Source organism: Centruroides sculpturatus, unplaced genomic scaffold (genome assembly GCF_000671375.1).
Source record: "Centruroides sculpturatus isolate CEXI.00-Female unplaced genomic scaffold, Cexi_2.0 scaffold219, whole genome shotgun sequence".
Lineage (NCBI taxonomy): Eukaryota > Metazoa > Arthropoda > Arachnida > Scorpiones > Buthidae > Centruroides > Centruroides sculpturatus.
The window spans coordinates 388,997-404,537 of record NW_019384506.1 but is presented as its reverse complement, the minus strand read 5'-3'; the positions used below and the strand labels follow the sequence as shown (position 1 = coordinate 404,537).

Below are 15,541 nucleotides of genomic sequence, written 5' to 3'. Positions count from 1 at the left end.
CTGGTTGCATTTATTAATAAATGATTTCATCAAGACCCAGCAAAAATATCCAATATATTTTTAAAACCAGTGTTCCATTCTGCATTTCATATATATATGAATCCAGTTATGCAAACAAAAAGTTACCAACCCTCAACATACCTAAACTGAGTAAATCGGGGTTAAAGTTTTTCATTTTCAAACAAAATAGACACCATGTGTTAATTGCAGAGCTTTTTAAATACAGTAAGATCCAGGTTAATGCTGATTCAATACAACGCCGTCTGCTCGAAGCCTTAAAAAAAGCTCAAAATTTACTCTGATTTAAATTATTGCGGCATTTTATTGATTCGTACATAATACGATTATTTACGAACACGAACCAATCAGAGAAAGATGGCAAAAAGGTATACTTTCTTTAAATCTATGTTTGTTTGGTGCAAAATTTTGGAAAAAGTATAACATCATGGATGCCACAGGCAATATCATCTTTGCTTAGAAGAATTAACTGATATGTGCACAAACGAAATGTGGAAGTTATAGCTGATGGTATCTAAGAATTCTCAATGAGAAGAGCCTATCGCTGTATCATTACGTTGATCAAACACAACCTAATCAATACAGGAGGACTAGGAAATGTAGACGAGCAGGATATTGAGGAGTTAAAGCAGGTTTCCGGTGAGAGCCTTACCAACGATGACCTTCAAGAACTGGCAAAACATGGAATCCATATAGAACTGGAAAATAGTGATTCTGAAAATGAAGAACCCAAAAATTTCTCTACTGGTTTCCTTAATTAAACTTCAAACTTTTAATTAAAGTTTGGTAAAAATAACCAAAATCATTGATCAAACTGTAGCGAATGATCCAGATTTTGAAAAGAGTGCAAAAGCAAAACGGGGCATTTTGGATGTGATCTTCTGCTACTGACATTTGCTTAAGAAAAGAAAAAAGCAACAAATGAAACTTTCACACCTTTATTGCAAAAAAAACAAGAATTTCAGAAAAGTCAGGACCTTTGTCACAAAAAATGAACTATTAATATAGAAAAAATGAACTAATTAATATATTATTATACATTTCTGTGTGCATATGTTTATGCGTTATTTAACATATATTATTATAAATTTTAATATAAAAAAATAACTTAAAATTAAAGTAAATTTTTTTTATTTTTGGTCGCTTGTTCCCCTATCCCTATTTACTCTATGTTAAAATAGCCTCGCTTAATGTGGTTTCGTTTAGCACTTTGTCGTCTAGGAACACATCCCCCGCGTTAAGCAGGGTCTTAATGTACAGTACATCAATAGTTGCTATGGAGGTTTTGGTTGTTTCTGTAAAATGAAGAGTGAACAATACTGAATTTGTACATGATTCCACATTTCTGTACATTTGAGAGTTGGTAGCTTTATGCGTAACTTGGCTCATATGTAACCTGAAGATGTTTTCTTCTGTTTTCAAATAGACATTTATTTTTATTACATTTGTTGGAGTTTTTTGCTGGTTATTGGTGTGATACAGTGTTTATCTCAACTATTAGGTTTTCTAAATAAAGAACTTTGACTATCAGATAAAATTCTTTATTTAAAAATGAGATAAAAACACTTATCACTGATAAGATTATTTCTTCATTTTGTAGTAATAATTTTTTTATACTTTTTATCATTATTTTTTCTATTAGAAATTAAATTTATGAATGATTAATAAAACAATGTTATATATTATAAGAAGTATAATTTGTGATGACATATAACTTTTTAATCACTGTTTTCATAATAATATAGTAAATGATGAGAAGGAATAAAAATTTTGCACACATGAATTTAATACAAAAAATTTCAAGTTTATTTCCTCTATTATATTCCATATCTCATAACAAATTTAATAATTTAAAGATAAAAAAATATTGGATAAATAAAAGTAAAACCTCACTTATGTGGCCACCTCTGAAGCTTACAATTTTTGGCCACAAATGATGTGATCATCCTGATGGAGTTATGAAAAAATTGACATACAGAACTAATTTCAGGGCTGTCCTGAATCCTGCTAAAGGTTTAATACAGCATATAAAAGTAAACAAAAATAAATAAATAAAAAATTCACATAATACTGTATATTCTTTATAATATAGAATAATTCAAACTTTCACACAGGATAATGTATCAACACTGAATATTGAAATAAGATACATGAACAGTGAAATCTGTTGGCACTAAGGTTCATTCAACTATTATATAGTATGATACTAAACAAAATTTTTTAGTATCCAGGGTTTCAATCAATATGTTTATGAAATGTTAGTAAATATTTTATTTAAATACTATATTTTATTAGGAGATTTCAGAAAAAAGTTATTAAATGGAAGTCACTACATATGCAGAAGCGTCAAAGTGTCAGAAAAAAGTGTAAATTAAATCAGCTTTTATATCAAGCCTGTCAATATTTTCTTTTGTTAAATGTTGTGAGTGAAATATCATTGATTGATGTAGACCAATTATTGCTGATTTACACATATTTTTACAAAATACAATGAGATTTTGTATAAAATTATATAAATAAGATATGATAAACACATACAACATACCTATACCAGCATACTTGAAATTAATATATTTTTGTGACATTTTCATCCAGTTATAACAGACATCTTCAGGTATAACACAGAACAAAATGGACATATTAAAATTGAACAAGCTTTTACAAAAGAATTTACAAGTTTAATTTAAAATTATTTCTCAAACAAATTATGTATTTAGTTTAAGATAATTTTTGGAATAACTTACAAAAAGAGATAAAATAATTTCCCAAACGATTCACACAAATAACTAATTTAACTAAAACTATCCACATGGCCTAGTGAGATGTATATGAGAAAAACTTTATGAGAGTTCAAAGATAGTGCACCACACTGTGGATAGTGTGTCTGCTCCTTTGAAATGAATTCCTACTCCATTCTTAAATGCCCTATAGATTTCAATTGACTCCAAATATTTAAGATGTGCCCTATCAGCAATCTTGTCCTGTAGATTGACACGTACTGTACTGTACATCCTCCCATCTGGCATAAGAAGCTAAGACCATGGATGAAAGTTTCTTATTGTGCATTCATGCTCATTCATTCTCATAGCAAGACCCCTCACAGTTCACAAATATATAATACAGTAGATCCCCCTATAAGACGGTAGATACGTTCCGTTCTTTATGAATCAATTTTGTAGGAATCATAGTTTACGGACTACGGCTGTTTGAAAGGTTTTCTTTCATAAAATTAATCGATTCTAGACTAATTCGACTCAACATTTCCAAAATACGTATATTTTTTTGNAGCATTACCAACGGCTTGGAAATATAAAATTGAGAAAAATATGGGTTTTAATAATCCATAAACATTTTCTTGTTCTGGAGTTTTTAGTATTTCAAACTCAAAGTTATAATTTTTCTTTTATTTTTATTGTTAAATTGAAACGCGATTTTTAGATTACATTTTATCATATATTTAGTTTAATTTATTTATTATACATAAAAGTTGTAATAAGTTCAAATTCAAACGAATTTCGAACGAATGATTCCATTACAACGAAAACTATTAAAACCTGAAGATGGCCTATACGAATTGGCCGAAAACGTTTGGAATAAACAAAAATAACTCGGCAAAAAATTCAGGTGTGTGTGATTTATTATTATAAATATACAATAATAATAGAGAAGTTATACTCATAAATAACTTCTCTAATATATAAGTTATACTCATATATTTCTCTAATAATATAAGTTATACTCATAAATAACTTCTTCATAATAAAGAAGCTATACTCATAAATCACATACAAAAGCAATATTAAAAAAATAATAATATAATTAAAATAAAATTCTTAATTTTATCAGAAACCATCAAATTTAATTTTCAAACACAAAGAATATATAGAATTGAATTTATTAAAAATTCAATTAATTTAGTCTTTGTCTTTGGCCTTATTAAAAGGCCAATTCAAGAATTTTATCTGTTGCAGTAAACTGGAATGTATTGATAGGAAAACATTATCGCAAATGATTAAATACTAAGGAACAATTAAAGTTTCTGTTAAACACAAAGTATTATTATATTCCAAGCTTTGTGCAATTAGCAACAGAGTTTATATTATTTATTATGCAAAGAAATAAATATAATATATACTATAAATATGTATACTTTATAGTCGCAACAGAGTGGTCAATACACAAAGGCTTCTGTAATTGCAATAAAGTTATATGTGCATAACAGGATTTTCTAATCAGAATTACATTAAGAATATAAAATTATCCAAAATTGGTGCTTTGTGCTATAGCCTAAAATAATCGTTACGTATATTTCATCAAAGACAGGAAAGTTTACTAGTCATAACACACAATCCCTTAATAAAAAATACGTTAAAAGTAAACCTTGTCCCAGTGAGCTAAAAAATGGATATTAGTCAACAATGAGTAAGAGTGTGGCAAACAAGTTATTCGGGTTTCTTTTGGATATTTTGTTGCTTAATTTTCTTTGGACGGTTTCCATTCCATAATTATCAATACTTAAACTGGAATTATCATATAACGAATTTAACATTTAATTAATATAAATGCTACATAATTGAAAAATCAAGCACGCATTAATAACATCTTAATTAATTGATTTGCAATTTGTGTGTTCATTTGAAGAGTTGTTTCAATATATACCTATCCATTTCTCATTTAAACAAACAGAAATTATCCAATGACTGTTAAACTTCAATAACGATAATTATCAATTGCGAATATTGCACAGCTTTTACTTCCTATTAAGATGTAAAGGATCTTTACACAAGCAGAAAATGAAATTTGGTATATAATTATGTAGCACACTCCCATATTCTTATGAATTAATTAAAAAAAAAAGAAAAATTTTTCTTCAGTATTATTATTCTTAAAAGGAAATTGGAATAAAAACAAGTAAGAATAATAATTAGTAGTGAGAACTTTTATAGCTTTTATGCAATTTCTTTAACTATGTCAAACCAAATTATATTAATCATAGCCGCTGAAGCATAACTTGTTTCTGATCACCAAACAAAGTACATATTTGTAAAAATTGAATATCTAGAATAATTAAGATTTTGTCAATAGTCAAATACTACAACTCAACATTTAATATTCAATACTTGTTACACGATCTCTTTTCATATATTTTTACTTATAAAATTATTTTCAATTTAATTTGTCATAGGTAAAATTAATTTCCTTATTTAATATTAACAGAGAATGAGTCATATATATTTTAAGGATATCCAATTAAATTAATCACAGGAGGATTTAACAATGCGATGTCAATAAACTTCCAACTTATTTTGTTATTGTCTAGCATTCACCTTTGGTGCCAAACGTAATTATACTGTAACTACTAATTTTTTAACACCCTTTCCATTCACTGAACACCAAAAACTTTTGTTATGTACTGTACTTTTAAACAACGCAACAATTTGGGACAGGTAAAAAATGTGAAAAGAATGAATTTAAAATTCACAAAGAGCATTTGAAACAAATTGTTTTGTTATCCATCATTTTTAAATCTTAATAAAGTTTATTTATTTATTCTTCTTATATATTTATACTAACAAGGATAAAAACTAAAGAAAATTTCACAATGTTAAAAGTATTTAATAAATAACTTTTACAATTTCCTTTTAGATTGCATATTATATCCAAAAGACATAAGTATAAATTTGTATTAAATTCATTTATTTACCATCTTGTCATATAGATCTAAGCTATGTAAATACTAATTTAATAGTTTCCATATCATTCGACTATTTACAATAAAATTTAAATACTTCAAAAATTAAAAAGATCCTGGAAAAATAACTAACGAAACATTACAACAGGGAGTCCGGACAAGAACTGGAGTGTGAAAGGCAAACAGAGCGCACCTATTCCACACTCTAGTATTTTTCGACATCATTCAAATTTTCCGGAGCAACGGCATCAACATCCCTCCTCTGTCCCATTTTGTCTATCCCAAATTCAGTCCATCGATTCCGTAAACGATTGCAATCGACGACTTTTTAGAGGAAACTAAAAAACTAATACTTTACAAATGCGTAGAATTCGTCGATAAATATCAAAATTCAAATATTACCATTAACCAATTATGAAACAAAACAATTAATTAATACTAACTTAAAAAAGTAAATAAAATTAAGATTTTTATTAAAAATTCCTTCAATGCTAAACAGATCATACTTAATGACGTTTCACATTACTTCTTAAATTGTCAAGAGAGAAAAATTCTACTTTAGGATCAAACACAGTCGAACCAGTCTATCTCAAATCTCACAGGAACAAGAAAAAAATTAGACAGGTTTCTAGCTATAGAGGCTCCTACATGATAAACAGTGACAGGTTTGATTGGAGGTATTTTATTAATACAATAGCAAGTACAGTACATACTTGTATTAGGTATAAATAAAACACTGTTGACATATCTTAACAGAAATAGTTTGTCAACAGTTTCTAATGCCCAACTTTGACCGGTAAGACACAAGCTTAACTCGTAGCCTTAGCCCACCAGCGACCGAGAGGATAAAATCTCCAAACACCGGTAGTCGATTGGTTGTGGTTTTGCAGAAAAGAAGCCAGCCACGTGATGTTTTCTGGATTTTCTTCGCATTCATAATATCTACAGAGAAACTAGTTTTCTACCGAAAGTCCTTCCAGAAGACATCTCCCCTTGACAGATCGCCACACGTCACATCAGCATAAAGAAATAAACAAAGCCAAACTCGTAACCAACAAAAGAAAAGCGGTATTAATTGCAAATACTACTGTATCCCAAAAGATACTTCTCAACCACAATTCCTACTATCAAAACACAATCACCCAGCTACAAAACTGTTATCAACATTTCAATCCGTAATTCAAGACAGAGGTTTTGGAAGAAAATTATTCAAGATAAACATGAAAAATATTTTGAATTTAGGCAGAAAACAGGAGAAAAAATAAATATCAAGATAAATAGGTTTTCAAGACAAACACATTCATGAAGGATAAGTTCGACCACAATTAAAAACGTAATTTCAAATACATTAGAGAGGTTGAGGCGCACGTTTTAAACGTGTACGTTTGACGTTCGGCGCCGCTTTCCCGTAAGCCTAAAAGTTTGACAATGGTGTTTGGATAGTCGGTGGAATCACGCTCGACATTCCAAACACCATCGTCAAACTTTTAGGCTTACGGGAAAGCGGCGCCAAACGTCACACGTACACGTTTACACGTTTAAAACGTGCGCCTCAACCTCTCTAATAATACATTTTATTATTTGAACTTCTAAAATTTCCAAATACGGAGGAAAAAAATTTTAAAAACTCAACCAAATCTCAACTGTTAAAAATTTTTTTACTTAACATTTGTATAGACAGACGCAACCGTATTCGACGGGACAAACCTTTATATTACCGCTTGTTTCTGTATTTTTATCGACATCATCCTAACGCATTCCACTTTTCTCTGCGCCAACTTTAAAACAGAGTCGGGACCGAAATGCGTCGGCAACAGTCAGAAGAGCACGGCGAAAGCATCGGGAAGAAACGGGCAAATCAAAAGACGCCAAAGCATCCGACGGAGACCAGACCCGAGCCGCGCATCGGATTCGAAACCACGACGAGAAGGCAAGCGACCGGCAGAGCGCAGGAGTCCTCCGTCGCCCGAGACGTCGGATCCAAAGGCAGAATACAAAATCGGGTCGGCCGCCGCCTTCGGCGCTCGAACTCGCAGGCTTCCTCGGCGGGTGGTAAAGCTAACATTAGAAATTAAAAAATTAATTCAAATGCCAGCATTTCAATTATTGAACTAAGCCCGAAAGAAGCCCGGGAGACAAACTGGAAACGTGTAATAATTTACACCGCTCGGACGGACGGACACTCAAACGTCCGAGGCCAAAAATGCGGGCCAAGCCGTCCGGCCCGGATCAATAAAAGCCGCGGGTTCGAAGCCACCCCCACCCAACGAAACGGAGGAGTCTTCGGCAAAAAAAGCATTATTCTTTTTAAATAACTTAAACGAATGAGTAATTCGGTGGTTAATTGGAGTGGATTCACGGTCGGAAGCGCAGACGTTCCCCCGATAATGGTAACGGGGCGACCGAATGGGTGCACGTGCACCAATCAGCAAATGACAGACGGTCGCGGCGGCCACCACACTCCGCAATAGGAAAATCGGGCGAAGAATATTTCCCTAAAAATCACGGTCGGATCGACGTATTGTCGAACGATTAACCATCGGATCGGAAGGGTTTTCTTAGAGTAAACGACAACGAAGGAGGGCGGAGGGCGTCCATAATGCAGTTTAAATATCGATCGCGTGGGGGGGGGGGAAAGAGAGGCGCAGGTAGATTTCCGTCGTTCCTTAACCGGTCGACTCGGCCGTTTTCCAGCCATTTGCCGAAGAATAAAGTCGTAGTTTAGGCGGAAACAACCGCATCCGACCTGGAAACGGAGCGTAACCGGGTGAAGTCGGGACGGGGGGGTGATCGCTCGGCGCAATTTTAAAGAATTCGGCTCGATCCCTTCCCAAAAAACAAATGTTAAAAGACGAAAAATTCGTGGCTCCACTCACCGAGATGTTGACGCAATCCTCGGAGTTTGGAGGGAATTTAATGATGAATTTGCTTCCAGCTTTCTCTTCGGCATCGTTCAGCGGTCGGAACCGACACACCACTTTGATGTTGCACTCGTTGGGGTTCTCCTGCATTTTGACGACGTTTTAAAAACACCCGAGTTCGATTTGATGGGGGACTCTTCAACGGTCGAGTTCGAATTTGCGTAGAAATCGAAGGAAACGCGGATCAATTGTCACCCTGGCTTCTTCCATAACCGTCCTCGACGGCTCCGCACCGCGTCTTATCCGATTCGGCCTTCGATCTTTTTGTCTTTCGGGTTTTCGAAATGACGCCTACGTTGGCTTTCGCACCTATCCAAGAAATCTCGTCTATCTCCGCTGTACTTCGAATGAAGATCCGAGTCAACCCACGACAGAAGCGGCCATCTTGAATCCCAATGGACGATGGGAATTTTTTCCGCCTGACGTCATTCGCCGTACGGGTGAATTTACCCGTAAAATCCCTTTTCGGGAAAATTTTCCTCTACCGTAGGGAAAATTCGGAAAAACGAAAATTTCGAAATTTCTAATTTCCTTCGCTCGTCCGGGATTTATCGATTTGCCGAATCGAAATTATTTCTTATGCCGTTTGTATTTAAATAAAACGGTGCGAAATTTTGTGAAAGTTATTTCAAAATCGATCCGATTAATTCCGCAGTTGGCGACGTCGCCACCGATATTTTTATCTGGGATCTTTACGATAAGACGACGCTTCGAAATCCCTACGTTTAGCGTTTTATCCCCATTTCGTGTGATTCATAAAAATTTTCGTGCCGTTTGATACGGGTGAACGATAAAAATCCCGGAAGGTTTATTTATGTCGATTTTGACTTCGCCTATTACTCATTATTCACGCTTCGAAGTTTACGAACGTGTCGTAACTCGAGTCGCGATCTTTCCAGTTCGACTTTTTTAGTAGAAGAACGACAGTTTGCACGTCCGACCCAATGACGCGTATAAAAAAATATATATATATATCAATTTTCGTCGTCTAAATTTACGAAAAGGAGGATTTAAATCCTACGGTATGCGCGTTTACGCCCTCTATTCATAATTGCGACGTCATTAAATTAAAGACAGATATTTCCCTACGTTCTACGAAAATAAAAGGAGAATTTGCCGAATTTTCTTTCATTTTCGAGATGGAATTAAAATCGATTCGGGTCGCGTCGCGATAATTCTTTCGATTTTACAATAATCTAGCGATACTAATAAGCGAAGGGAAATTTCCCTACTTCATGTATTATCGGCCATCCGTAAAAAAAAAAGGATAAGGACATTTTTGAAAAGGTTAGATATTTTTGATAATTTATAAACAAATAAAGTTCGTAAGTTATTAATAAAATAACGGTTAGAAAATTATAAGAGAAACGAAATTCACAAATTTTTGTAGGGACCACGTGACCTCAAATCTAAGCGACTTCTCTCGCCATCTGGTGACGATTTCATATTTAAAAATTTTAACCCGTATATAATAATAAATATATTAATTAATCATTATACAAGTTGATGAGCGTACAATAGCTAATAAATTGTTCTTATGTTTCAATTATCTAATTTTCACTTATTTCTGTTAACAAAAGTGGAAACAATTCGTGAAGTTTTGTTCCATATTTTAGATTAATATTGCGATTATACTTATAATTTAAGATTGATTTATTGATTTATTTGAGACAATTTTCGAAAGAAGGATATTTTTTTAAAATAAAGATTGCATTTTACGAGTTTTAAGCGCAACGAGTCGTAACCAGAAAATGGCGTCCGACAAAGTGTCGTTATTTTTATATCTTGGACTTATGTCGCACTGGAGGGCCAACTTTTTCCACGCTTCTGCATGGACTTTCTGCTTTTCGGCGGTTTTACTTACCAGAACGCATTCTCAGTACGGTTTATAGAACCGTATAGAGAATGCGATCCTGGTATATGACACTTCAAAACCATGGTTTATCGATTAAACCATGGTTTATCGATTAAACCATGGTTTATCGATTAAACCATGGTTCTAAAGTGTCATATCCCAAGATCCTGAATAAATTAATCTTTTTTTGCGCCCTGTGGACATTAAGAAGTCTTTTTAATCGAGCCTAACGTGGGTTCGGCTAGGATCACAATGAATGTAGATTGACAAGTTAACCGCTTCCATCCGGAGTGAAGAAATTTTTTTATAAATTTGCTGGAGATATTNGACGGCGGGTAAGTAGTTCGGCTGCCCGATGACGTTTTACGTATTATAGAAGTTATTTTTACCGTTGTTTACGGATAATGCCACAATTTTTATAGGAATCATAACTATAGGAAACGGTTTTATAGGGGGATCTACTGTACTGCCACAATTTTTATAGGAATCATAACTATAGGAAACGGTTTTATAGGGGGATCTACTGTATATGGTTAATTCTGTTATACCTGAAGATGTCTGTTATAAACAAATGAAAACATTAGTAAAATAATGTTAATTTCAATGGATCATTCTCAGGATACAATTCTGAAGTTAGAACTGCCATCTGAGAATAATCCATTAATAAATTGGAATTGTTTCTCTTAAATTTAAAGTTTTTTAATTGATATGTGAACTGTAGATTTTATAAAACTATTTTAATATATTTAAAGATTTATAATTTTGTTTAGAATTTGGAATAAAATGAAAGCTTTCATGAAATTCTTGGTAAAATTTAAATACGATGGTACCTCATACTTCAAACAACTAATTTTGAATGCTTCAGAGTTCAAATGCAAAATTTTACAAAAATTTGCCTCAGAGTTCAAACAATGTTTTGAAGTTCATAATGTACTGTACTTGAAGTATAAATAAAATCTGCTGTGTGTCCCCAACTAGTCTCTTGCTCTCACACTATGCTTGTATGTTGAGCATATCTCAGGTTTCATTCCACAAACTGTGAGACGAGCTCAAAGACAGGCTCACAGATGAGTACAATGCTTCTTTTCACTTGATTTTTGGTGTTTGGTTATATATACTGTATTGTGTGTTATTCAACAATTTTTAACAATTTCTTCCTAAAATTTTTCTTTGTAAACAGCTTTTGGAGATCCTGTACATTTTGTTTTTAAAGTTCAAAATTTTCTGAACAACATTTTAAACTACCTTTGACATGTTCAAAGTTTAGGAGCATCTTCCTTGTACACATTGCAATTCTTTTTAATGTTTGTATGGCATTATATCCTTTTCAAAAGTCATAAAACATAATATGACCAATATGCTTTCCTCCAAAGACATTACAACTTGATTTTATTCAAACAAACTGAAGTAGAAAGTTTAAAGTAAGATTCTAAACAAGGGATAAAATCTCACTTATTTATAATATGTTAAATTTCACAACTGTTATAATTAAGTTATACACATTTATGTTAAGATGCCAGAGTCCGTAGTGTGAAACCAATAAATGCAGTTTTCATTTTATTATACAGTATTTATGTATTTTATTCATTGTTTTGTGTTTCAATTTATTATTAAGACATTTAACTGTGTTATTAGCATGCTCCACTATAGTAGTGAAGTGCTTATATTAGGATTTTTGTCCGTCTGTCAGATATCCACATGTATGTAAATTTTAAAGATGAAAAAACTGTTTCAAATTATCTGTTACTGGAAAATAATTTAAGGCTTTAAAGTGAAAAATTTAATCATCATCAAGCTTATCTTAATGAATATATTTGAGTACATCTGTGTTTTTTCAAATTAAACTTTTTGCATTATTAGTATCTTTATCAAAAGTTAATTATAAGAATTGTTTTGCAATAACTACTACTAATGTAGTAAATAAATATACTTTTGATAAATTACATCATTAAATGCATTTTAAGTGACCATTACAAATTTTCTTAACAATATGCTTTTTATGGAGTTGAAAAGTTGAAATTTATTTGCAACAACATTAAACTGAGATCAATCACATTTATTCATTTGTTTAGTAACTATAATCTTTAAATTACACTAATTATGCAACCAGACATTTTAGCGACTCTAGTTTCAGGTACATTTTTCAATGAATGAATAATTTTTTTTTGTATTTTCAGTTAAAAGTTTTATGTATTAAATAATAACAAATGTCAGCTTATTATCTGTAATACATTACAAATACAAAACATTAAAGACAATGTTATAAGATGCTTCTTTTATTATTTTCGAATTCAAAAAAAAAGGCGTTATACCCATCAATCAAACTGCCTCCATGCTTTTGTGCTCTGAGGGATTTTCTATTCGCTAATGTTATTAACGCTACCAGATGCTTCTTTTATTTTTTCATTTTTGTTTTATATTATGCAAAAATTTATTTGTTCAGCTACGATCAAAATTATAAAACCAATTTTTATAATAAATCATACAGAACAAACTGTATAAAGATGTAAAACTAATCATCAACATCCTTTACACTTAATCCAGCAATAAAATTTTATAAGTAAAACTTGAAGTCACTTAATAACTCATCTTCAAGTTCAAATACATTACGGAATAAACCTCTTATGGCTGTTTTATCAGATGTAAAAGTGTTAACTTGTAATTAACCAAAATTTCTTAAGAATCTAACAAGTTAAGGACAAAAATTAGCTAATTTCACTGAGATCCTGGAGGTATACAAAGCCAAAAAAAAAGGAAGTGCATCAATACAAGAGATCTATTTCCACTCTCATTAAAATAGTTTGGCATACACTATTCATAGTATTATTATATTTTTGTCCTTATATCCATTGTTTTATATTTATTTTTATTTATTTTTAAATTATTATGAGTTTTAACTAAGAATAATTGTTTAATTACAAATTAATGCTTATTTTTAAATCCAGTGGAGTGCCCACACTTGAAGTTTATTTCATAATGCGTATGAACCTGAAGACAAATTGTTAAGTGACTCAAAAATGTTTGTTAGTTATAAATTTTTATTGCTGAATAAAGTGGTTGATGTTCTTTTTTTCCACTTTACACATTATTTATTAATGTGGAAAGTCTTTAATAAAAGTTACCACATCAATGATTAAAGAGCTATTGGATAATGATTTATTGACTTCTCTTTATTTACCTTTAACTTATTTGAATAGATTTTTATTTATTAAATGTCTGCCTTTTAATATGTAGTTTTTTTTTTATAAATTGTATTAATTAAGCAATGTTAATTCATTACATTTGTGAAGCATGTTTTTGACACTATATACTCTCTATTATTCACAGCTTTTTTTATATGTATTACAGCAGAATGGGTATTAATGAATTTAATTTTTAATCCATTAAATAATCTTTTGTTCATCAAACCTACATAAAGTTTATGAACTTGTACATTTGTTTTTTTAATATTTAATTTCGTGAGTGGCACGCCCTTTTCTATTCATTATAGATACTAGATCTTTATCGCTAGCTGGTCTTGTCACTAATCTAGTCAAGGTTAACTTATATTTAAACAATAGAAATTTTTCCATCATACTAGATTTATAATAATATACAGATTTACATATTTATGACAAATGTAAATATGTAATTTGTTTTTGTTCTTCCAATTAGAGTTCACCATGAAATTGTATTGTTTTTGTTCTATTGATCACATTCTATTCACTGAAATTAGAGATCATACGAACAAACTTTAATAAAACATGGCTTCCAAAATTTATTGAGGAAAATTAGTACTCATTTAGTTTAAAAAACAGAGGAAAAGAGTACAAAAATGGTATAAATATTAATTTAAATTTTCAAACTAAACTCTATTGAAACTGATGATAAATTCATTAGAAATTCAGTAATTGAAATCATTATTTTTCCACTCTTCTAAATAGTAACTATATAATAAGTATCCCTCAGTCAGTTCCCAATATAAATTATGTCTAACTTTTGTATAAGTAGGTCCATTACGGCCAAATAAATTATTATGTACTTAAAAATGAAACTTTTCAGCTTGAAAATGTTTACTTCTGAACCAGAAATGTTTGTTAAAGTAAATGTTAATAATAATTGGAGAATACTTTTAAGATTTTTTTGAAATATAATAAAATAAAAAATAATTAATAAAAAAGAATATCACAAATTATTTTATTAATCTAAAATCGTTTAAGTTTCTCAAGAGTTAGCATTTAGTAAAATATTCGCTTATAAATATTTTATTTTCCAGATAAAATAAATTATAAGTAGAGTTGATTTAAGTTTTATCAACAATCAATTACATCAAGTAAGATATATGACTAACACAGTAAAAATATATAATTTCTCTATTATTATACAATAATAATCTATCTACCTTCTCAGCAATGTTATCTATTTATAATAATAAATCACACACACCTGAATTTTTTGCCGAGTTATTTTTGTTTATTCCAAACGTTTTCGGCCAATTCGTATAGGCCATCTTCAGGTTTTAATAGTTTTCGTTGTAATGGAATCATTCGTTCGAAATTCGTTTGAATTTGAACTTATTACAACTTTTATGTATAATAAATAAATTAAACTAAATATATGATAAAATGTAATCTAAAAATCGCGTTTCAATTTAACAATAAAAATAAAAGAAAAATTATAACTTTGAGTTTGAAATACTAAAAACTCCAGAACAAGAAAATGTTTATGGATTATTAAAACCCATATTTTTCTCAATTTTATATTTCCAAGCCGTTGGTAATGCTTTTGCATCTTTTGCATTTAGGCATCTGTCCCTCATCTTACTTCTGTAAATCTCTATTTTCTCCATTTCCATTGCGATGGAAGGTGAGTGTCCCGTCCTAACAATCTTGGCTTCATCCCATTTGACTACTGATCCGTCTGCCTGTGCCATACTTGCTAATATCGTACTATTCAGTTTTTTATTTATACTATATTTGTGCTCCTTTAGTCGTACTTTCAGGTTTCTTCTGGTTACTCCGATATACTCTTTCTCAATACCTAATTGTTGGTTCTCAAAGGGTATACTGTATACAC

The 15,541-nt window shown here is 31.1% G+C and overlaps 1 protein-coding gene across 1 annotated transcript in view; it reads right to left on the bottom strand.

Moving 5' to 3' along the window:
* LOC111622222 (kinesin heavy chain-like) overlaps positions 1 to 9,058 on the bottom strand; it is a 101,460-nt gene extending 92,402 nt beyond the window's left edge. The window contains exon 1 of the mRNA XM_023364574.1: positions 8,587 to 9,058. Within this exon, the coding sequence (XP_023220342.1) occupies positions 8,587 to 8,721 (135 nt within the window). The 5' untranslated portion in view covers positions 8,722 to 9,058. The remainder of the gene's footprint in view (positions 1 to 8,586) is intronic.
* Positions 9,059 to 15,541: the final 6,483 nt, after the last annotated feature.